We start from the raw sequence: 25,412 nt of genomic DNA, 5'->3' as shown, positions 1-25,412 counted from the left end.
ATCTCTGTAATGAAATGTGTTCTTTCTCACAGAATCAGGCTTTTTTTTGCACATTTAATTTTATTACCTTCTTTTTGCTACAGAGCAGATCTCTAAAGGCACAAAACATTAGAACTGAAACAATTTTCAGAGGTCCAAAGAAAGGCACTGAATGATGTTCAGGAGGAAGCATCACAACCAGCCTCATATGCCCTTCACCTCCATTTTTCTCTGCTATCAAATACTTTGCCCTGCACCTTTGAAAGAGGAGATGCTGACCCACCCGTCACCCTGGAGAGATGGTTCCTAGGCTGCAGCCCACCACAGCCCCTGAGACAGGATTTCATCACAGAACATTAATGGGTTAGAATGGACCTTAAGGATCATCTAGTCCCAACCCCTCTGTCACAGGCAGGGACATCTCCCACTAGCCCAGGTTGCTCAAGGCCTTATCCAACCTGACTTTGAACATTGCCAGGGCTGGGGCATTTGCAACCCCCCTCTGCAACTTGTGCCAGTGTCTCACCACCCTGAGAAAAAGTTCTCCCTAATATCTAACCTAAATTTCCCCTCTTTCATTTCGAACCCATTGTCCTGTCACTGCAGTTCTGATGAAGGGTCTCTCCCTGGCTTCCCTATAGGTCCCTTCAGATACTGGAAAGTTGATGTGAGGTCTCCACACAATCTTCTGTTCTCCAGGCTCAACAGCCCCAGCTTTCTCAGCCTGTCTTCATAGCAGAGGTGCTTCAGTTCCCTTATCAACTTCGTGGCCTCCTCTGGACTTGCTCCAACAGTTCCATGTCCACACAAGACCTGTACACAGTGCTCCAGGTGGGGTCTTACAAGAGCAGAGTAGAGCGGGAGAATCACCACCTTTCGACCTGCTGGCCCTGCTCCTTTGGATGCAGCCCAAGATCTGGTTGGCTGTTCAGGCTATTCGGTTGGCTTTCTGGGCTTTAAATGGAATTTAAATCGTTCATCTGTCTTGTTTGTTGCAGATAAAATGGTACACTGTTTTCAGATGAAACCTTGAGTTTCACCAATCCAAATTCAACATTTCAACTTGATTTTAAGTTAACATATTTAAACATCACATATGTAGGGGCCTGGTCAGTGTCCTGATGTGCCATCAGTGACATATCTACATATTTTGCCTCTAAGATGCTTAAAGAGAAAGTACATGAAAATTTCCTTCCTGCTACTTTTGTTTGTCTGGTGTAGAAGTTGCAATTAAATATAAAAATTGGCCAAACATTTTTCAGAAATGTTCTTGAAGCTTGTACTTTGTAGCCCATGGGAAGGAGCCCCCATGTTTCCTGAAGATCAGGTCTTTGTTGCAGTTTTCAGATCAGACCCTTAAAATTGCAGGGGACACAGAAATAAGAAGAACATGCCTCCAGGCATGAAGCACTTGCTCTGTGTTACTTTAGACCAATATTTTTTTGAATAGAGAAAACATGCAGCACTGAATGTGAAACGTCTGAGAACAGGACTCCCACTTGGACAGCTATAAATCTATACTAAATCTACCAAAGTCAGAGAATAACCCGATCTGGGCCCCTCAGTTCAGGAAGGATGTCGAGATGCTGGAGCAGGTCCAGAGAAGAGCAACAAGGCTGGTGAAGGGACTTGAACACAAGTCCTATTAGGAGAGGCTGAAGGAGCTGGGGTTGTTTAGCCTGGAAAAAAGGAGGTTCAGGGGAGACCTCATCACTCTCTACAACTACTTGAATGGAGGGTGTAGCCAGGTGGGGGTCCGTCTCTTCTCCCAGACAGCTATCAGTAAGACAAGAGGGCTCGGTCTTCAGCTGTGCCAGGGGAGGTTTAGGTTGGATATTAGGAAGAAATTCTTTACAGAGAGGGCAGTCAGCCATTGGAATGGGCTGCCCAGGGAAGTGGTGGATTCTCCGTCCCTGGAGGTTTTTAAGATGAGACTGGATGTGGCATCAGTGCCATGGTCTGGGAACCACAGCAGTGTAGGATCAAGGGTTAGACCTGATGATCTCAGAGGTCTTTTCCAACCCTGTTGATTCTATGATTCTATGATCTCTGCACGGGAGTACGACAGTGCCTTTGGACCACTGATTTCAGTAATCTACAGTGTGTTTCCATGCCACCTTTTGTCCAGTTTTTCTCTTTAATCAGAGCCCCAGCAGTAGCCACCTCCAAAGTCCAGCAGACAAATGCAATTTAGCTGGAGCTGTCAAGCACGTAGCACTTTCAGGAGTATATTTAGAAGTCTGACTTAATAGGTAGGAGTCGGACTCCTCCTGTTTGAAAATCTCAGCTCACAAAGTCATGTTAAGCTGCTGACTCTTAAAAACCCTCAGCCTCAGATGGATTTTTCCATACTCCTTGAAGGCCCTGAGGTGACTGACTGCCTGCACACCAACTGATCCCCCAAATGTGACCTACCGAAGCCAAGAGGCTGCCCACCAATCCGCACCATCTTCCACAGTTCACCAGAAGCACTTGTAAACAACAAATTATTAGGAAATCTGTAAAAGTAAAGGAACACCAAACATGGCAATTAAAACACAGCAGTGTGTCAGATTCTGCCTGCGGGGATCTGCTCTTCCTGCATCCCTGCAACATTTGAAGTCAACAATAGCAGGGCAGCAGCTTGGGCAAACTGGGAAAACTCAAGGCAAGTGGGGTAAATGCACCTGCCAGCTCCTCCAAGTGTCCTATGGTAAATCAACATCCGCTGCTGAGAGAGGCACAGGAAAAGATTTCTAAGAAACAGGCTGTGTCCCAGCTTTACAAACATTGAGACTGTGAAGGTTTCATTTGAGCTGCATTTGGACACACCTAGGGATGGAATGTATTTCCATACCTGCTCTCAGGAATGTAAATGTTGACCACTGTTCTTGTGTTTGAGTACCATCAGTGCTTTTTTCCATACTATCCCCAGGAGGTCCCTGGTATCTCTGCAGAGATCCTTATTTCTTAGCAGGGGAAAGGAGACCAGTGGGTAAGAGACTTGCCTAACATAGTCAGGCGGCCTGTGATGGAGAAGAATTGTCCTCCCAGGTTTCCCACGCCCCAGGCCAAAGCTCCAACCTTCTGGCCAGTCTTGAAGGAAGACAAAGGTTTACTCTAGTAAGGTCAAAGAAACTTTCAAGAGGGCAATTAACAGTTTGAAAAACAAGTCCCTGGGGCAAACACTACTCTTTGTTATAAAAGCAGATCTAAGCATTGAGTCTTAGTACAGCATCCTCTCCAGCCTCCAGACCTCAGAGCCTTCTGGGCTGTGCAGCTGCAGAAGCACAAACACACACAGAGGTTGATATTTGCTCCCCAGCTGACTTCCTCCTTATCAGACAAATGAGTCATGGGCTCCCACTGCACAGGGATAACTCATGACATAATCATCATAACAAAATTTCGAACCAAGACCAGCCATGTGTAAAAGAAAAGCAAGAGGACAGCATCACTGACATCCCCATCCTGATTTTGGCCTTCAGCAGTAAAACTTCAAACAGCTACACCAGATTTTCTTTTTGGGTTTTACTTTTAAAAGCACAGCTAATGAACAATAGAATAAAAATGCCAAAATCACTTCACTCCAGTGTTCCTCTTCTGAAAGTGAGATAACCTTACATCACACTGACTTGTGATTTCACTGAGGGCTTGGACAGACAAATTCAAAATTCAGACACTGGAACTCACATGCCAGATTTCACTCTGGAAAGTGACAGGATGTACAGACCCATGACACTGATGCAATGAAGGTTCCAATAATTAACGTGAAGGAGTCTAAGTTGCTTCCTGCTCCTTTGAAAACATCCCAGGTGCTTTTTTTGAGGTCCAGGTTACCCTAAGACTAATGCTCACCTCTGCTGTGTCTGCACATCCATGACCAAAGAGATATAACCCTCAATGAGAGAAAAGGAGAAAAAGCGAATATGTCCCGAGTCTTCGTTGCCCACCACCGAGTCTTTTACTCTGAAGAAACAGAAGAGAAGAACATTAACTATGGCTAGAAGAACACAGGAAGGCTGTGAAACCAGAAATGTTCATACACTGACTTAGGGAAGTGACACAGAGTCCTGTCACTCTATACTGCTTTTAATTTTTTTATTTTGCAGGGGGGAAAAAGGCAATCCCCACATCTGACAAACCTCTCCCATCCCTGCCCCAAGGTCCCCTTGCAGGAGGTTGTGGGCCAGGAGCCACAGGCACCAAAGGGCAGTAGCCCAGCCAGCTGTACAGATATGCAGCACACTGATCACATGGCTGCTCTTAACTTCACTCTGAAAGGCTCAAGCTTTCCAAAACCAGCGGGTGTCTTCGGGCACCCTCAAGCCCGTTGGGCTTCCACCTATCAGGACAACCCTCCTGAGCCTGTGAAACCTTCCTCCCCCAGTGCAGAGCACTGGAGCAGCACAAGGCCACAGCAGATCCCTGAGCATCCCAGAGGAGCAATGGGAATCTGTGCTTCCAGACGCCAGGCACACCTCTCCTGGAAGCACGCTTCCCTGCATGACCTACCCATTGGAGTAAAACATGACATCCATTAGGAGTGTAGCAACAGTAGGAAGGGTATCTGGATCCAGGCTGGTGACGCAGAACATATTACTCGGACTGGAAAGGGGATGAATGACAGACCTCTGAACTGAAAGAGACACATGGACACATACAGTTGTGAAGCCACATCTGCAGAAGGTTCCTGTCCCAGCAGCCGTATTATCCATGCACTGGCAGAAGCCACAGAGAAAGCTCAAGGTATTTGTAAGGCAGTTCTTCATAGCTGAAGACATGTCGGCTCTCAGACAGGGACTGAGGGACCTGTGCACAACCTGCTCTTGTGGTGCTCTCCCTGGAGTATAGGGTGGTATCACCCTGAGTACCCAGCCCAGCTCTCTACTCCTAGGGGCTTTCACACCATCAGGTGTAGCCACATGAGTTGAGGGACAATCTAAAGGAGGTGCCAAGACAAACTGAAAAGTGGAAAAAAATTCAGGCTTCCACCATTTAAAAGGCAGGGCTATGGAAGGCATTTCTCCAGCTGTGGTTGTTGGCAGTCCATCCTCTTTTTCCTCATTTCTGGGGATGATTATATCTAGAAAAATTAAAAACCAGCTGCCACACAGCAGTTTGGCAAACACATTGCAGCCAGCAGTTGAGAAGCAGCCAGTATTTAGGCAACCAACTAGTAAATAGAGCAACACAGTAAACTACATACCTGTGCCTAATCAACACGTTTCACTGTGCCCTTCCTTAACGCATTTTTTGTTTCAGGCTCATTTTCTTAAATCAGATGATTTATAGCTCCTGAGTGACAAAACTGAGTGGCACTTCATAAAAACTGATCTCTGCTTTTTTTTTGGTTATGGGCAAGAAGTTACACAGAGGTCTCCAGCTAAACATATGTATTTAAGTTGTTCCTTTTCCTAATTGCGCCCTTTGGCTTGATGCTTGTTCCTCTAGACTGCAAACATACTAAGCTTTTGTACAGTCCTGAGCTCATTGTGGCCTTTATCCTCACTGGCACTGAAGTGTGAAAGTTGAACAACAATCTTCTCTGTGCATCACTGCAATACTTAAACAAGCTTTTATAGAAGCCATTTTTCTTTGGAATGTTGAAGCATGGAAATACGGGCTGCAGACAATGTTATTTTTGCAACTGCAGTGAACTGTACTTTACCTTCTATCCTACAAGAGGTATGTCTCCTCTAGAGATGTGAAACAAGCATTAAAAGGCCAAAATTCAGCAAAACTCATCAGCACTGCTCAGAAAGTTAAGAACCTACTCAAATCCTTGGTTGTGCTGGGATAGCCTTGTAAGATTACTATCTTACAACAGGATAAACATTCCCCCAAATGTTGGAGGAAGCTAGGAGGCAGGACTTCCACCCCATGTGTCATGGAGACCAACTCCCTGGCAAGCGGAGCCTGTGCTGGTCCTTACCTAGTTTTGGTTTGACAAATCCATTTGTTATCCCAAAGTCATCAGCAGCCACCGTCTCCCCATTCACTACTCTGAGGATGGTGAACTCGGTGGCCAGCGTGTGCATCACGAAGGGCAGGTCTCGCTCACGCACCTGGAGGTGACAACAGGATTATCTGGTGATGGTGTGCTCCAGAAGTGACAAGACACTGTAGTGGAGGGCACATGCTCTCAGGGCACCAAGAAGTGAACACGTGACTCCTGCTTGAGCCAGCGGGTGTGTAATGATAATTACCATCTGTGGTGTGTAATGATAATTACCATCTGTGTGTGTCTTAGAGAAGCACATTTGGTGATACCAGTGCGAGCCTCAGAGTGCTTTTAAGATTGTGAAAAGAGTGTGGAGATCTCTAAGAGGAGGATGTCTCATGTCTTTTCCAGCATCCCTTCAAGAACTCAGTACTTGTCTGTTCTTCAGCCTTGTTTCCTAAGGAAATATGGTTGGGCCCTGTGTGTAGGCACACACACACACACACACAAGTGTGTGTGAGACAGAAAAACAGTCTGTCCAAAACGACTTTGGAGCCTCTTGGCCATCACCAGCCAAGAGGCAGCAGACACTGTGTTCCTCTAACTTTCAGAAAACCAATGTCTGAGTGATGGTGGGAAATGCTGCCAGAACCTCCACTGAGGGAGAGACTGTAGTGTGGGCTCAGCACTTTCCTTAGACAACCAGACAACTCATGACAACAAATGCTTCATTCCATGGGAAAAGCTCCTGAGATGTCAGAAAGCCTAACTACAAGGGACAGAGCTCTGGGGAAAGCAGACATTGGTACTTCTACCGCTTCCCAAACAACTTGTTCCCAGAAACGCCTAACTGAACCCTCATCTAGTGGCAGTAACTCTGCCTTTTCCTCTCACATTCTCTTACCAGGATGAAGTCCGTCTGATAGGTGGAGAGCATAAACACTGAGATGTTTTGGTCAGCTAGTGGTGCTATTACTGACTTGGCAATTTTGGTCACTCCAATGGGCTGGGAGCTGGAGAAGCCACCTCCACCAGACACCACGTTGAGGGCAAGCCATGTCGCATCAGCCACGCTCAAGTGTTCGGAGGAAGGAAGCTCTGCAAAGAGACAGAATGGGAGGACAGAGGTTTGTTTGAGAGGCAGGGAGAACCAGGTCCATCATCTGTCAGTATGTGGTTAGCACAGACCTAAGTGCAAGGAATGAGATGAGCCCCCTTATCCAGCCAACCTCGTGGGCTTCCCCACGCTACTCCACAGGATGGTATTGTGCTGGTTTTTACACATAGTGATTGCATCAAATTCCATGGCAGGACTCATACAGATTGTTGAGGACAACATAGGGAGACTCAGTAATTCACCTGGATGGCTGTGTCCGGCCCTGGTGACCTTCCCATGTGGAAACAGCCCAAGGTCTTCGACTTGAATAATTTCTATCACACAACTTCTCTGAACACTTTACTCAGGCTTTTCTTGTCTCTTTTGTTTCCATTTTCCCACTCTAATCTAAACCCAAATTTTGTTCTCCTGGACTTGAGATGAAGGTTGACAGAACAGCCTTGGCAGTATCCAAGACTTTGCAGATGCAGAGCAGGCACCCTATGCATCTGTGGGCTGCTGCCTCCATCTCTAAAGCAGAAGAGCCACACAGTTCTGTAGAGATGGATTCTGCAGAGATGGAGGGATTACAAGGTAAGCACATACTAGGATAACGAAAATCTTTTTAAGAATAACCCCATTCCATTTGCTTCTAGTCTGTTGTGGTTAAGTAGTTAAAAATCTGCGGCTAAACCACTTAATACAAATTATTAACTGTTTCAAAGAACCCTTAATGCATTAACAGCCTAGAAAAACAGAGTCAGACTCTGGAATGAAGGCATACACTAAGATCCTCTGGACTTTGGATTTTAGTTGGGCAAATTATAAAAATAAACAGTTCAGATCGAGATCCAGATTAACAAATGCATAATTTCAGTTAAATCTACTTGGTGTAAGGAACCTGACCACAGATGCAGATCCAGCCAGTAAGGACATAGCAGAGGTCCCAGTGGAAACCTACACACTTAGCTCAGAGGAGAGATACAGCCCAGAAGTCTGAAAAGCATAAACCCCAGCATCACTGCTCCTGCAGTCAGTGCCCTGGCACTGCAGACTTGTCTCCATGTCCACCCACTCCTGGCTCCTCCATACAGTATCCTTTCCTTTTCCTTCAGTGAGACCTTTGGGAGCTGTTTCTGTACAGCCTCAAACACTGTGTAATAAATTCTTAACCTCACCTGCTCCGAATCCTCAGGCACCACTTCCCTGAGACAATGACAGCACTGAAAATCCAAAATGAACTGAATAACAAACACTGTTCATTTTGCTCTCTTCAATAACCTCAACTGTGTGTGGCATGAAAATAACCCTGAGCAAACACACTGCCAAACAGTGGAGATGCTGAGGGTTCTGCTTCTGCATTTTGATGTTTAACTTCATAAACCAATGTTTTTTACTGAGTAATCAGAGCTTACATGGAATGAAAACTAGACACAGTGAGAGGGGGTAAGTTTGTGTCATGGTTTGAGACAGCCCCAAAATCCAATTCCCTAGCTCCATCCCCCCTCCCACATCTCAACCCAATGTGAGATGGGTTTTTCCAGACAAAACACAACCAGACTCAGAATGGGGGAAAGGGAATATATTACAATGACTGTACAAATAAATACTATAACACATTATACACACAATCACAACTATCTCTACCATGACATATAGTATTTACAATGGATCAGATCTCCTTTCCCCTCCAAATAAAAGTCCAGGAGGGAAAGAAGGACAGATCCCTTCCAGTCCCAAAGCAGGAATCTCTTCTAAGGCAGCAGGTCTCCTCATCTCATGCATGCAGTAGTAACTGCATTGTTGTAGCTGGATCTCTGTTCAATACACACAAGGGGGTCTCCAAACCTCTCGGCTCTCCTTCGGTCCAAGTGAAGGTCTCACCTGTGGACTGCGAGCAGGGACAAGACTCGCGTCACCACAGGTATATCATGAAATGCAGGGGCATCTTCGTGAAAGTCCCTTCCTCAGGGGATTCAAATTCCCCTTTGCAGAGCTCCGTGCTCTGCCTCAAGGCAGCCGGGGGGCGAAGCCCTCCTCCACATTCCTCTCTGTCCCGGTCCAGCTTCCCAGGACGCTCTGAGCTTCTCAGTTCCTCTCTCTCTCTCTCCCTCTCTGGTGCTGCATGTCCAAAACTGCTCTCCAAAATAGGAGTCCATGTCCCTCCTTTCCAAGAGGGGTCTCAAAGGAGTTTTTTGGGGGTCTGGTATCAGTTCTTACCCCAAACTCTGTCTGTAAAGCTAGTTCTGCTCTCATCTGCTGCTGTTGGCTCTCTCTTGGCTCTCTGTCTCCTTCCAGGAGTTCTCTCTGTGTGCTGCATGCCGTTTGCTGTTTGGTTCAGTTCTTATCTGTCCTGGCTCTCTGCCACCGTTTCTCCGGTCAGTGCCGGCTGCTGCTTTCTCCGGCCACTGCCCACGATGGAGAAGACATCTCCCGGCATAACTACAGGCACCTAGCCCAGCTTTATGCTCTTCCAGGTCCCTGCAGCTCCCCCAGCCCGGGGCTGGGAGGCCCCAGAGGCCCCGAGGGGCTCAGAGCCCCTTCCTCGTGGCTCTACAACATGGCCACCTCACCTACAACCAAAAACTACAACTCTTCTCTTCCGTTTGCTTGTGGTATGTTTACATTTCTGCAGGAGCGCCCATTGGACAGAACTTCAAAACTTCCAGGGGTTTCCACCCCTTGGGGGTTACCACTTTTTCTTAGCCTCTGGGGGGAAAACAAGATTCAAACCACTACAGTTTGTGCAGGATGTTACCTTGGCGAGACCAGTGCAAGTTGCTTGCAGCAAATTATTGCAGCAAAATAACCATTTTCTGATCAGACAGCCCTTTGCATCAGAAAAGCACCCCCAAAGCCAAGCTTACTGCATCATCTGGCACGGAGAAACTAGGGCTCAAAACAACTGCTGCTGAACTCTGCTTGCCTCAGGGTCCTGTGCTCACCAACCAGTCCCATCCCCAGTGGGCATGTCCCAGGTGTGCCCAAGTTCACTAATAACACCTAAATGGCAGCGAGAAGAGATCACACAACTTATTTCCCTCTCTATAAACAGAGCAGATGATATTCCTGCTTTGTTCAGGTGACATGGGCCTGGATGCAGTTCATCACATACCAGTTTAAATACTATTCTGGGTCAGGGATATGATGGAAGATGTAGTATTTCATGGTGGACAGAGGTATTATCACGTTTCAGTCCAGCAGCAGCTCTGCTGGAGGAGCTGCCCCAAAAAGACTTCATCAACCCCTTCCTCAGGGGACAGGATGGCTGATTTGCCCATTGCAGTTGTAATTACTGGGAAGTGTTGATCACATTTGAGTTTATATGTTTAACAGGTCCTATGAAGTGTGACAGGGGCCATTGTACTTGCTTAAGTAACCTGCTTCTCACAATTCAATTAACTTTGCAAAAAATATATACAAAGTGATTGAAATACCATTTTTGGACACTGTCTCCACTAGGCAGCCAGACGGAAAAATACAGCCCAAATTTTAAGGAAACAAACTCAGGCTGGAGGATCAACAAATTCATCTAAATATTATCAAATAAATCACGTGGGACAGTGCTTTGCCCAGGATCCTGTTAAATGCTGTAAACCCAAGGAGAGCCAAAAACACCAGTTGTAACATTAACACAGAATCACAGAATATGCTGAGTTGGAAGGGACCCACAAGGATCAGCAAGTGCAACTCCTGGTCCTGCACACGACCATCCCCAAGAGTCATACTGAGTGCCTGAGAGTATCATCCAGACACTTGAACTCTGTCAGGCTTGGTGCTGTGACCACTGCCTTGGGGCGCCTGTTCCAGCACCCAACCACCATCTAGGCAAAGAACCTTTTTACACAGACTCAATGAGGTAATAAATATAGAAGAAAATGAGGAATCGCCCACGTTTCAGTACCAACCCACCATCTCTACCACTCAGCCCACGGGAGAGTAGAACTCTGGACACCCCACAGCTTCAGCACTGCCACATCCTCTGTCCTCCCATCAGGCAGAAATCTCTCTGCTGGGTTATCAAGATTCTCTGGCAACTGGTTTATCAGAGTGCACTCACTCCCGCTTCTGATCATGGAGGACATCTCACCTCTAGCTGAGAAGGACCTCTCAAAGGCTTTATTATAATCAAGGGGTTTGTTTTGAACTTTCACTGGGGTGAAGCCTTAAGATTTTTGCAGTTTTGCTGTGTAAGGCTTTGTAGAGCTGCTGCCAACAGCAGGCACCAGAAGCAGGTCAGCTGCTTGCAGGCTCCACAACCATTGTTTTCTGCCCAACATCACAACTACCACTGGCAGAGCAGGGTCCTAGACTCCAGCCATCATTCCATGGTTGTTGGCATGGAACCCCACCAGGCTTGGCAAGATGTGAACAATTTGATAGCCCAGGATAATTTTCCCTGGCAGTGCAACACTGGGTACCAATTGCTGGTGGGCTCCAAAAGCCTGTGGGACTGCTCTCCATTGGCACAGCAGTTTTCTCTCGTCCAAAATTCTTCCCACTGCATGCAATCTGCAGTGCTACCAAGCAGACAGATGCCATGTGGGACACTGCACCTCCCAGTATTAAACCTCCCAGGTATTAAACAAATGCCAATCCCTGCACAAACCAAACCCAACCAATACATCCAATAAGGTTTAGGGAGTGAGTAACTGCTTATTCGTATCATGGGTTATTTAAAAGGTCAGGGCTCTGTCTGGAGCCTCACTGGCCCATTTGGCAGCCCTAGCTGAAGTAGAGCAGCCTCCATGGCACACATCATCCTGGGAAGAGAGGTGGTGAGTATCATAGCAGCCATAATTGGCTCCTCAGCAAAAATAATCAATACCATTTCCAAGGAGGACAACAAACATTGGCTGAAACCCAAATAAGGACTGAATTGCTGCCGCTGGAGCACTATGCAATGCTGTAAGTACTGTGAGCTGGTGCTCCATGTGGCACTCCTAAAATACCTTTGGGAGGTTGTTGGGCAGATGATGAGATTCCAGCTCATGGGTCTTTGCAAGCAGCCAAGGAGGTCACAGAAAGCAGGAAAGAAAAAATCAGCTGTTTTTACAGTCCTGATCAAAGAGTCAGCCCGACAGTGTGGGTCTGCACAACACTGGGAAAACAACATTTTTTCTGCCTATATTTTCCACCCTGGGGACCCTGCAGTCTCACACACCCTGCATAGCAAGAGACAAAGCACCAGGAGACAGACCTCCCACTCCAGCAGAACACTGGAAAATGTGCAAAATGCTCTGAGAAAGGGCAGGACCACCAGAATTTTTTTGCCCTTCTGTATCTAATTTAAATGGGTTCACATTTCTCATAAAAAGGTTATAGTTAAGGCGGATGCACAGCTACACAGAAGAAATGCATCTCACCTACCCACACCGATAGCTGGGTGAGTCCTACGCAATGTGTTGCCAGTGACCTACTCCCTTCCTCCACAAAAATACCCTGTTTTCTGTGGAGCCTATTCCAACTTAACGACAATCAGACATCCACTTCAGGACACCTATGTTTTCAAGTGAAATTATAGATAAATGATGGGTTTATCATAGTGCTTGGAGAGAAATGAAGGCACTCGGTTTGTTCCTTTGGTGTGACATTTTGGATCATTTCCAAAGCACTTTACACAAATTTTTGCATAGCAGAATGCCCTGAGTGATGTGCTACTCTCTGGTTTGTTCTTGTATTCTGAATGAACCAACTATTCATATGATTTATCATTGCGAGACTTGTGTTTTCAGACAAATACTAAAAAATAAGGAAACCAGCCTTCTGGTTTTAAAAACCTTACACTGTACTTATTTCACTTTTTATAGCTTCCCTCTGCAAAAAGGGCAGCTAGACTCTGGCTTATATTAAAAAGACAGGGAAAACGGCTCCTACAATAGCAGGACTCCAATGGTCAGTCACTAGAAATAAAAACACTGCCAAGTGCAAAAGTCATGATAAATCAGGAGAGCTGTCACCAATGCCTCAATGTGGCAGCACAGTTATGTATATATATATATTTAATAGGATTTTTGTGTTTATTAAGGAGTTCTCTTCCCACTATCCAGTAGAAGCTTTTCATTGTTCTGCAGTTTTAAAATCCCATTTTATAATCTCAGGGCGTAAAGCCTGCGCCAAAGCCTAGTGTCTGACTTCTCTGTTGGCTTCACCACACCAGAGGGGCTGGAGAGGTGCTGCCGTGCAGACCGTGCAATGCCCAACCACCAGTGAGCCCATGGGGAGCTGGGGCACACAGGGCTCATTGCCAGCACCCACTGGTGTGGTTTCCTGACATCTGCATAAAGTGCATGTGTTTGAACTGGATATCTCTACTTGGGAAACATTTTAGGAACTTTTATTCTTTCAGGCACTGTGGAAACTGGCCACATGAGCTCAAAATCTTGAGGGAAGAGTGGGTGGAAGATAACCACCTGAACCCCATTTCTTTTGAGAAATCAGGCAAAGTAAATATTCCTTTAATGTTGGGAAATGGAGTACTCTGTTTCTCTCACTTCCAGAAAATATCAGAAAGGGGATAAAGCAGGATAAAGGTGTTTATTTATCAGTTTCTAAGGTGTGCTCTGAAGCTGGTCCAGTGGCCAGCTTTGTGTGTCCTGGTCCTCACTACTCTGGAAGCATGAGGGTTGTTCCTGATGGATGTCCTACTCCTCGCTTTGCTTTGCTGCATGGACAAGCCAAAGTGATCCAGCACTGTGCTTCCCCTACAGGACCCCACTAGCTCTGAACCAGCTGAAAGCATCTCACATGGCAACAAGCTTGTGCTCATCCTGGGAAGAGGTCAGCACGCTCACGATCAAGCAGCTTTAGCAATTTTCTCCATTTATTCTAACGGTTTGGTCAGCTGCCACCTTCCTCACAGGGCAATATCAGAGGTGATCATTGTATCAGAGAATGGTTTGGGTGGGAAGGGACCTTTACAGGCTGTCTAGTAGAACCTCCCTGCAATGAGCGGGGACATCTTCAACTAGATCAGGCTGCTCCAAGCCCCCTAACCTTGAATGTGTCCAGGGATGGGGTATCCACCACCTTTCTGGCAACCAGAGGTGCTGTGCCAGAAGCAGGAACAGACGTGAGCTCTGTGAACACGACTTGTGACATGAGGAGTGCAGTGCCTCCAGCACCGTGCTCAGGCTCAGGCTCAGATGCGTAAGCTGGCAGCGAGACATCTCATCCAGGGCACAGCAGGGGTTTTTAGAGCTCTTCATGTTTATTAGATACCAAGTGGTGCCAGCAAATGGGACAGCAAGTTTTTCCAGGATCTCAGTGGACCATCGAACTTCAATTTTCATCTCTTTCATCCCAAATTTGCTCCTGATGAACCTTGGCACCTGCAGGACTGTATCCACACCTGGGGAACCTCGCCATCTCTAACTGTGTGCTTCTGTGTTTCTGACATTTTCTCCTAGCAGAGCATACAAAACTTGGGATTTTTTATTCCAAGTGCCATCAACAGGGAAGCTGTGAAACCTGTCATCTCATTTTCCCATTTAGGTATTATCCCACTCACACAACTGTCAAAAGAACATTGTTAGGTTCATAAACTCGCGCTCTGCAGGGAGGAAATGACATCTAGCCTCAATGTTTCTGTGCTTCAGTTTCCTGAAGTGGGTACAAACCCCTATTTCTTCTAAATCTTGCTTTAAAGAACCAGCTGACTTGTTCAGCTGAGGTTTATATACATCTGACAACTGAAGGACTTTACAGCTAATGCAAAGCAGCATGGAAAATTTCTGCGCTACGAGGGAGTGTAGCAAAGATTTGAATGTCTAAAAACAGGGTTAGAATTCCCAGGGAACTGGGAAGTTTTGTTCTGGCCTCTTTGAACATCTTTGCCTTATCACTGAAGGAGGAAGCTGTTGGTACTAGTGCTATTCCAGGGATAATCAGGTAGGTTTGAAAGGCAAAGGTTTCTCACTTTCTACTATCAAGACCATAAAAGACAGAAAAACAGACAGAGGAAAAGAAAGAAAACAAGAAGTAAGCAAACAAGAATGCTCTCTAGGGGAAAAAAAAGCACCCCGAACCTGCCAAAGTCCCACTCCCTGAGTACAGTACAGACCAGCTCTCCCCAAACCCATGCCTCCCAGGAGTGTTCCCAAAGCAGCCTCAAGCAAATGCATCTTCCCTTGATTCTTGCATGATATTCATCTTATACTAGTCCTTGTCTGTTACAGATATTCTTTCAGTTTATGGAGTAACTAACCCTAAAGGGTATTTATTTACATTAGAATCGGTGAACATACCCAGTGCAATTTTCTCATGTTGTCCTGACAATTCAATTCAAGTTTTATCCGGTGTAATAACCAGTTTGAATTTCCAACTATTCACACGAATAGGACAAATTACATACACAGGGAATTACACGCAGTGACCCTGGTTTTCATGTCCATCTGATGGAAACTACTGTTATTAGTCATACATAAGGGAAATGACAAGCACATTCATCGCACCTTTATTTTATAAAAATCAGAAGATTCAAAAATCTGCTTTGAAGAGCACTGAGGTCACCTGGGGCATTTCTTCAAGTCCTATTCTTAAAGATAGAGAAATGGCTCCTACCCAGAGACAACAAGAGATTTAATACTGGATATTTCCAGCAATCTCAGGAGCTACAGCAGACATTGTGTCAGCTCAGCCATCTCCACTGAACCTTCACTGTAAGCAATCTGCAGGGGCAAATGACTATTTTGAAACAGCTAGAAACTTTTTATGCAAAGTAACTACTTTTCCTAAACAGCCCCATCCACTATCCCCCACACCACAACCACTTCTGCAGGCACTACAATCTAGTAGCTCCCAAGCAAGGCCTGTACAAAAAGTTTCCGGGAAGGGAGGCTACACGGCTTTGCAGCTTCTCCACTGTTATACGTCTGCTCACATATCTGCACGAAACAGGAAAGTCTGACAGGTGTCATGTTCCAAGATCGAGAAGTGTGTATTTTTACTATGAACAGTTACAGGAAGACCTCCTAGGCACAACAGCCATGCCCTGAGAGGATGAAGGAGGACAGTGTGGTGCTGCTTCTCTTTACCTATCAGGAACATGTGCATCACTTTCTCAACAGATGCCAAAGGGCTCCTCATCTCTGCTGACACGGACACAGCCTTTGTGGATTTTGAGGAATGAGATGAGGTAGATGCTGAGGTATGGCACCTTCCTGGAAAGTTTACTAGCTAGTCTGCTAAAAGAAACAGAAGTGAGAATGTATTTACACTAGTTCCAGAGCTGGGGAAGAAGCATGTGATAATTAAAATTATTCTTTCTGCTCGGCATGTCCTCAACTATATTTGTACAAAGCACAGATGACGCCATGTGGCTGACTGATCTATTTACACCTCTGGAGTTCCCTGCTCATCCCCATCCTTGTTTCCCAATTAAGGGTGCAGACAGGAATTTGGGGTAGTTCCAGCAATCAAATGCGCCTGGCGCACCACTGGGACTGAACAGACAAACCAGACTTTTCCCCAGTGTAAGCTGTTCAGGGTCTCTCTACTGCCTGAATACAAGCAAGCAGAGTAAACTGAAAGGTTCACTTCTGGGGAAGAGCTAAAATAAAGTGAATATTATTGTTGGAGCTTGTTGTGAATGCAAAAAAGCATCAAAGCCAGGTTAAAACTCTGCTGCTTTTGCTGACTGTAAGAAGCAGAGGCAAGAAGCATGCTGTGTTCAGAAATGCACTGTTCCTGTGCAGCCTGTCTCTCTTTCAGACTTTTCTATACTCCTTACCTAGCTGGCTGCTGGCCTGGGGGTAAGTAGAGCTGCAGGCTGTTTCACAGGTGCCCTGTCCCTGCCAGACAGAGACAGTCCACGTGCAGGAATACTGGGGGCAGTGGCAAGGGCTGCAGGTGGCTGCTGTGAGTCCTCACAATGGTCTGGCCCCACCAGATGGGACTTACCTGCCTTACTCTGCCACTAGCTTGTGAGGTGACCTTGAGCATCCCTTCCCATACCTGTGTTTCCCTTTCACATTAAGTATTTGGTTGCTAAAGTCCTTCTCTCTTGCACTAAATAAGTATGTGAAATGTTGGCATATTTCCACAGAGCATTGTGGCTCCTGGGTGTTACAGTAACAGCACCAAGAATGAACTCAGGAGGTGTCACCTGGCCACCCATCCTGGTGCACTTAAAGGATGTAGCTCCCCTTTATTTGTGTGCTGGTATTTTCATTTCATGTAATTTTCCCAAAGCCTCTTGTGTCCGCAGGAGGGACCAGCAGCGCCTGTGCCACTGAGGTGAGGGGTCTCCATGCCTCTCCTATCCTTCTGAAATACAACAGCTGCAGAAATCCAAGCAGTTGCTTTTCCTCCCTCCATTGGGCTCCAACCTACCACCAAAACAAGTGACTCCTTTGGTCTGCATCTGGAGAGCAGCTGGATCCCCTTGCATTAAAGAAAAGACATAATCTCCCAGGGGGAAAAGAATGTGTTTGCAATGCAAGTTTCCCTTGCAGTAGAGAGACGTGAAACACGATATATTTCCTTTAAAATCAGCAAATATTCCTCTGAACCTCAGCTTCCCCACCTTCAAGCAAAGAATTCGCATCCCTGTGTTGACCCGACAAAGAGTTGAACTCAACAACCACCAAGTGCTGCACAGCTGAAGGCAGAGGCCAGAAACACCATGTAGATTCTCTGCCTGTCCCCCACTAACCACATAACCAAGCAGTGCCATGTTCTTTTGCACATCCACCAGATCTGCTGCAGCCCAAGCTGCTTCACCGGGGGCACCCAGCACAAATCTCTGAAGACACACAAGAGCTCATGTCCCATTCCTCTCCCTTTCCCAGCTCAAGTATTTAGCATCTGATGAGTGTGTGCACTGGGCTTTGCAGAGATTTTGCTATGATAGCTTTCTCCTGGCCTTGTGGAAGCCTTCCAGACTGTCTGTGGTCCTTTGCCTGGGCCTGCCATGAAGGTTGTGGCAAGTAGAAAAGCTGGAGGAAGCTGTGTCCTGGGGAGGTACATGAGATAGATCACTGTTCTTGGAATAGCTGCTGCAATCCTGTGTTTAGCCACAGAGACAGTCCCATGTACACCCTGGGTCACGCCCAGAATAACAGACAGGGCTCTGGCAGGGAAATGAATGAGAACTGTTATTTTTAACATTCATTAACTTTACATGAAAACATCAAGCTCTCCAACTTTTGAAGTTATTTTGCTAAATATTTGCCTCCCCTTGTTCCAGTTAAAGGAAGTGGAGTGGAAGACTTCCCTCCTAGAGATGTTCTGGATACACACGACTCACCACACCAAGTCAGACCAGAGGCAGTTCCAATAGTGTCCAGTGACAGATGTTCACACAGGTCCATTTTTTGAGTGTTATCGTCTTGCTCTGAGACTACAGAATGGATCCAAAACACCACCCTAACAATTACTTCAGTTTAAAAGAGGCTTTCAGGGCAGTGCAGACATACCTGCATATCTGTGGGCAAACCAGAGAGAAACCTGCATATCTGTGGGCAAACCTAGGAGTGCTGGCTACCCATCCCATCATCACAAGGATTACATCTGTTGGCCGCTTGTCATCTGAGTCCATCATCATAAAACCCCCAAACTCTTCCCAGCTGCCAGCCATGCAGGCCAGCTGAGCTCTGCTCTGTTCCCATTCCCTGCCAGTGCCAAGCATGCAGGTGACATGGGGTGGTGCTGGGGAAAGGATTCATGGAAGCTCAGTTTCCAAATTGTGAGACGTTCCTACCTCACGCTACTCTATCTGTGAATTTGTGGATGGACAGAGGGGATATTCAGTACTGTATCTGAACTGGGAAAATCTTTCCTTGGTTGGGACATGCCAAATTATTCCAAAGATATCATCAATCTTTGCCATTTCTGGAAGGCCAAGTGTACAGGTGTGAGGACTCCACACACTCACTCAGGCAGATCCTCCTCTTCTATAGATGAAGTCCGTAAATCAAGGGCTGAGTCACCGGAGTCAGCACCCCTCCAAAGGCCTGGTAGAAGGTGCTGGTAGGAGCAAACTTCTCCTGCCAGAGCGACAGCTCTGCCACAGCGATGGGTTTTATCAGCCAGCCCAGAAAGGGGCCAGGACTGCAACTAATGCCACCGTTTCCCCCTTCCCTCCCACACCCCTGCCTTTCCCTGGCTAGTGCCTTAGAGCTGACTCAGCCAGGCTGCTGCATATCATCAAAAGGAGGCTGAGCAATGGGCACCTTATCTGACCCTGTGAAGAAGGGGCTGCTTTACTGGAGGGAGATAGGTGTTATGTTGTATTTCACTTTTCAAAATCTGCTTATGATTCAGGAGTAGACAACTACTCATTTCTACGTATATGCACACAACACCTGGAGACAAGACTGCCTCCAGAAATGGGATGCAAAGCTCATTCTGCTCATCTTCACACAGGGTGCAGCCCCACCAGCACCGGGCTGGGTTCTCCCTCTGGCTCCATGCCCTGCTCCCTGCCAGCACTGCTGCATCACCCTTGCCTTAGTGAGCAAAACAACCACTGATTTTATTTAACAAGTAAAAAAGCAAGTCCTCCAGGTAAACTGAACCTGCGCATACCAGCTGGGAAGAAAAATTAATGCAGATGAGTTTATTTTTTGCCTCTCCTCCTCCCACCAGCACAAGGAGTTGCTAACATTACATCATCCCACACCCCCGCCCCTCGGATCAAATCCTGCAAAGGCACAGCTCCTGCTAAGGCTGCTGGAAGCAATAGCCATAGGAAAATTAACTCTTTGTTGTGCAGGATGCACTCCCCAGTTGCCAACAGCGACCCAGTACAGGGTTTTGTTGTCAGCTGTTACAGACAGGGATGTCTGAATCCTCAGAGATGTGCAACCCCAGCAACTTCTGCCTCCAAGTATTTATCTAACAGAACAAGTATTTTTCCAACAGGACAAAGAATCTGAGTTGCTCCCAGTCTGTCCCAAATGTAGAACTAAGGATGGGCAAAGAAGCCACGTGATACCTCAAGGACTAGACTAACAGTTTTGATACAGGGACATGACATGACTGAGCAGGACTTTCAGTTCCCACCCATGGACTTCAATTACACAGAATAAGGCATTGTTAGTGTCAATTTTCCTCGAGCCTCACGTGGCCTGCCAGAGCAGCCGTTGACTGAGGCAGAGGCACAGGCATCTTGTTGAGAGCAACACAAAAGCTTTTCTTTGCAGGAAATTAAAAAACAAGGAAACAAACACCAGCACTTGCGTAAACCCCAGACTGGCTCAGACAGAAACTACTTCGAGACTGTTTATGTTCCAGATCAATGGATCAGCTGCAGCACTGGCAATTAGTACCTTGAAATTATTCAGCAAGATGTGGAGTGGGAATTTTAGGGGAAATGGTGAGGGAAAGGTGAGAGTAAGCATGAATAACAATAAATTTTTCTGGATAGAAAAGACAACGACAAAAAAGTCAATGCTTGGAACTAGTTGAGTCCAAGTATGAACGTGGCTGTTGGATGCTTTTGCAATCAGGCAAAAGGTGGACAGAGGGAGCTGGAGGGGCTGAGACTGCATCTTGGGAATGGGTATATGGTATGAATGTGGAAAGCAGAGCACATTTTTTTCTGGCTAGGAGTAAAGATATCTCCTCAGTTAGACCATAAGCCTATCTTCTACTGTACCCAGCACGCCAAGCAAGGCAGAAGTACTCTGGAAACAGATTCTCCCTGTGTGAGGTATGTGGATAGGCACAAGGTGCAAACTGGCCACATGGCAAACTCTTCAGGCAGGCATTAGCTTGGTTAGGGCTCTGCCCAGGTCTGCGACAAGGCTCAGGACCACCTCCCTTCAGAGGAATGAGCATCCTCACAGGGCCTAGGTGGCCCTCTCCAACCACGATCCAGCACACGCACCAAAAACCTTTACCCTTCATGATGGAATGAAGATATTGGTCTGATTACACCTGACACTATCAGGAACAGGAAGATCTCATTATTTCCTGTGTGTTGACATAACGCTCCCAGGCATGCAACTGTTGCTCTCAGAGAAGGAGGAGGGAGGGAAGCAGGGATAATTGTGGTTGGTTCCAGTGTAACCTCTTCCATGACCCTTCTTCAAACAAATCAAATCTCCAAACTTACCCAGGAGAAACAAGACATTGCTCAGATGGGTCTTGCTCCCCAACTGCAGGGACCAACAGGAATCCCTTTCTGTTCCTGTGACCCGGGGAAGCACACAGGGTCTTTGCTGTGGGACACGGGACTTTCTCTGCCATTCCTCAACACCAACCACAAAAAAGTCATATACCGGAGATGTAACACAGATTAAAGCAACTACATGAGAAAACCTTGCTCCTTTCCAACAGGTCTCCATACTTCTATTATTAACCCAGGAAGAAAAAAAACCCATCTCTGTCCAAATGGTTTTCTATTATTCTATATTCTATAGAATAGAATTATTATTATTATTATTATTATTATGTCTACATCTAATCTGAGGTCAAGGCAAGCTACTGCAAAACTCTTTGAGGCACTGATGCTCTAAATACTTTGAAATCATGCTAAGCTGATGGAGCTCTGAGGGAATTATGCAAGTAAACAAAGCTGGACCTGCTAAGGAGCATCAGAGATGGGGCACACTAGATATTTAGCCCTGGGAAGGAGGGAGGGAGCAATGGCCAGCACAGTTCCCAGTAGCCCAGTGCAAGAGCTGTGGCAGAGTCTGCAGAGCAGCTGGCATGGGGAGGGGAGAGAAGGCAGCCTGCCCCAGTCACTGATCACTGCAGCCCATGACAAGGAACATTAAATAGCAGGATGTGAGCGCTGCTGCTCACAGTTAGATTTTCCTGAGCATTAACATTTGATCATAGCACTTCCTTTGCCAGGATACAGAAAGATGCAGGTGGAGGACAGGCTAGAAACCATGGATGAAACCAGCCGGGATAGAATGGTTAGCTGCAAATGAAGCAAACAGCAGACAGCAGGGTTTCTTCTTGCCTCTGCATAGTTGGATGATTGTCATGGTTTGAGAGCTCCAAAATCTAATTCCCTAATCCAAGCCCCCTCCCACATCTCAACCCAATGTGAGAGATGTTTTTTTCCAGACACAATGCTAGACTCAAAATGAGGGAAAGGGAATATATTACAATGACTGTACAAATAAATACTACAATACATTATATATAATCCTAGCTATCTGTACTATGACATAAGTATTTACAATGGATCAAATCTCTTCTTCTCTCCAAATAAAAATCCAGGAGGGAAGAAGGAAATGATCATTCCCACTGTCAGAGTAGCAGTCTCTAAGGCAGCAGGTTCTCTTCCTCTCATGCTGGATCTGGATCTCTGCCAGCACACACGAGGGGTATCCAAGCCCCTCGGCTCGTCGCCTCCAAGCGAGGGTCTTCTCTTCCGTCGACTGCGTAGCAGAGACAAAACTCGCATCACCACGTCATATCATGGGGCGTAAGACCCCCATGAAAGTCCCTTCCTCAGGGGATTCACCCCTGAGTCAGAACATTTCGGGCAGCTTTCAGCTGAAAGCCTTTGCCTCAAGAGTTCTACCAGAGCTCCTGCGCTCTGTCTCAGGCTGTTAGCTTAGCTTGGCAGCAGTGGCGAGGGGGGGGGGGCAAGGTCACCCCCTCTGCATTCCTTCTCCGTCCCGGTCCAGCTTTCCAGGACGCTTTAAGCTTCTCAGCTCCTCTCTCTCCGGTGCTGCATGTTGCATTTTAGGACTTCCATCCAGTAGGAGTCCACCACTCCAACTTAAGAGGGGTCTCAAAAGGGTTTTGGGGGATCTGGTTCAGTTCTTAGCCCCAAAACTCTGCCTCTCTGCTGCTGGCTCTCTTTCTCTCTCGAACAACTCCGTGTCTTCCTTGTTCAGCTGCATGCTGTTTTGCTGCTTCTCCAGTTCAGTTCTTATCTGTTGGCTTTTAGCCATAGCCTCTGTTCACTGCTGCCTCTGCCGCTGCTCTGTTTGCCCACTCACGGTGGAGAAAACTTCTTTAGCCTTCAGCCACAGGCACTTAGCCCAGCATTACGCTGTTCCAAGTCCCTGCAGTGCCCCCCAGCCGGGGCTGAGGGGCCCCAGAGGCCCCAAGGGGCTCCGAGTCCCCTTCCTCGTAGCCTCAGAACATGGCCACCACTTCCACAACAACCTACAACTACCTTCTCTTCCGTTCTGGTTGTGATATGTTTATATTTTGCAGAAGCGCTCATTGGGTAAAACTTCAAAACTTCAAGGGTCACCACCCCCTGGGGTTTTACCATTTTATAACTGTTTCCCCCCACCACAGTGATGTTTGGCTAAATCTGAGTTCTCTCGGGATTTCAGAGAGACTCACTGCTGGTAACACTTTGGCTTCATGCTTTGTGGAGATGATGCAGAAAGGCTGAAAACTGCTGCCCATCCTCCCACCACGCTGCTGCGCTGGGAACTCATCTCCTGTCTCCCTGCAGAGTCCCCTGTAAAAACAAGCCTTGTAGTTGGAGGAAAGCTAATCTAAGTTCTAACTCCTAAAATCAGCTTTCTAATTTTGAGACAATTTTTCAAAAGCCTCTCCTCACCCTGAGAGACACAGAGCTTGATTTGCACTCAGCCCAGCAGTGCTCTGGGACTCAGCACCTTGGAAATAGCATCTGCACGTCAGCTCCCAAACCAGACCCACCCCAGAGCGGTAGACACTCCTATGAAGTTTTGGTGCTACTGCCTTCATCTCACTTTCCTTATTTATATAATGGGAATACAAACCTTGTTATTCCAGGAATGCTGCTGAGTGATTAATAGCTGCCAAGAATTTGGAAGGTAAAATGGTCTGGATAATTATTACCCTGAGTGACAATGAACAAGACAGATCAAGAGTACACACTAACAGATTTCAACATCATACTACAAGGGAGCATCCGAAAACTTCCAGCAATTCCTGCTTGAGGAATCAGGTCCAATGCTACATGTTGCAAGAAATGCTCTAACATTTCACCTCTTCTTCAGCATTTGATTCCATTAGTATCATGATAACTGCTAGTGGGAAAAAAAACCCAAGAGATGAATGGGCTGAAGTGAAGGGGAAGGTGAGACCTAGGAAGAGGCAGAATTAGCCACATTCCCACTGCTGGCTCTCCTTCCCGAGGCAACTGCTGTCTAGAGCATGATGCAATGGGAGCAATGCACATGAGGAAGCCTAGGCCCCTTGATGTATAATAGAGGACCCTTTTCCTGGAGCAGGAAAGGGTGAACAGGGACACAACAACTCTCCGATTTTCCACTTGCCCATCTGCACAATTAATGGCAGAAAACAGATCCTTGAGAATTTTTCCTCTGCCTCCAGCAAACTTGGTTGAAACCAGCCAAGCGGAGAGGAGCATGCTCTGCATGTGTGCAAATCTCACTTGCCTATGGATAACATTAGTGTTCCTGAGACAGCCAGGCTCTTGAGTAATCCAGCACTACTGAAACAGCAGCATTAGTAGTAATTAAAAATGAGTTGCTTTCCACACCAGGTTGTGTACTTTGGAGGCAGCCAGTTCACCCAAACAGGATTATGATAGCTCAGGATTTTACTTCATTTCCACTCCCTTAACCATGGGATCAGTGCAAACAGCCTCGGAAGAAACAGGCACAAAATTCACTTACATTGAGATGGTTCTGAAGTGAAAATGTATTTTTCCTCTACTTCTCTAGAACAGTCAGGACAAATACAAATATGGAAAGAGACTGACACTGGAAAGGAAATAGCATTTAGTCACCCACATAGACCTCGAACAAGCACTTTAGTGTGTAAGTAAGTGAAAATCTGCTGCAAAAGCAGTTTTGTTCAGGGGAAGGAAACCTTTAGGAGAGCAGTAGGAGAACTCCCCGATGGTCCATTTGTGGGAAATTAAAGGTAAAAACAATACATAAGAGGGAAACCGTAACAGTTTAAGTGGGAAACCTCCAAACTGAGGAAGCAGTAGGGTTATGCTGGCCTACTAGCACACAAACATGTAATGTACTTGCATGCATTGCTAGGCATGTCCTCTATAGAACACATAAGCACCCAGCTATGCTTTCTCCTCCCAAACAGTCCCAATTTTAGGGAGTAGCAGGCTTATAGGACAGCCAGTGTGTCTTCAGGCCACATGTGTGAGTTGGCATCAGAAGTGTTTGTTCCCTTTTTGACCCCAGCACGTTGGTTCATTCTATTTATGTATTTTTGATCTGTAACCCACAACAGAGGTTTTTGGCACTGTTGCTGGAAGGTCAGGGAAGGGCCACAGAAGAGCAAGTCCCAGACACAGAGCCCTTGCAGAACATAATCCATCAGCTGCCTCCACCAGGAATTTGCTATGTTCTGAATTCAAAGAATCTCTTTCAAAAACAAAAAAAAACACTAAGGCCTTCATGCCAAGATGGCAAGCTGGCAGGCCAGAGCTGGTGGAATAGCACAGGGAGGATCCCATGTTCCGAGAGGACAGCCAGCCTTATAGAGACAGTCAGCCACAAGACCTGCAAGGAG

At 46.5% G+C, this 25,412-nt stretch overlaps 1 protein-coding gene across 3 annotated transcripts in view; it reads right to left on the bottom strand.

The window, feature by feature from the left end:
* The window catches only part of CASTOR2 (cytosolic arginine sensor for mTORC1 subunit 2), a 127,960-nt gene that overhangs the window by 4,797 nt on the left and 97,751 nt on the right, over nucleotides 1–25,412 (bottom strand). For all 3 annotated transcript variants that reach the window (XM_027664713.1, XM_027664712.1, XM_027664714.1), the window contains exons 3-7: nucleotides 6,807–7,000; nucleotides 5,894–6,026; nucleotides 4,474–4,597; nucleotides 3,817–3,927; nucleotides 2,395–2,477 (exon numbers count right to left, since the gene is read on the bottom strand). In XM_027664713.1, the coding sequence (XP_027520514.1) occupies nucleotides 2,395–2,477; nucleotides 3,817–3,927; nucleotides 4,474–4,597; nucleotides 5,894–6,026; nucleotides 6,807–7,000 (645 nt within the window). The remainder of the gene's footprint in view (nucleotides 1–2,394; nucleotides 2,478–3,816; nucleotides 3,928–4,473; nucleotides 4,598–5,893; nucleotides 6,027–6,806; nucleotides 7,001–25,412) is intronic.

This window comes from Corapipo altera, unplaced genomic scaffold (assembly GCF_003945725.1).
Source record: "Corapipo altera isolate COAL_440 unplaced genomic scaffold, ASM394572v1 105, whole genome shotgun sequence".
Taxonomy (NCBI): Eukaryota; Metazoa; Chordata; class Aves; order Passeriformes; family Pipridae; genus Corapipo; species Corapipo altera.
The sequence above is the reverse complement of the archived record's forward strand: the minus strand, read 5'-3'. Positions and strand labels throughout refer to the sequence as shown.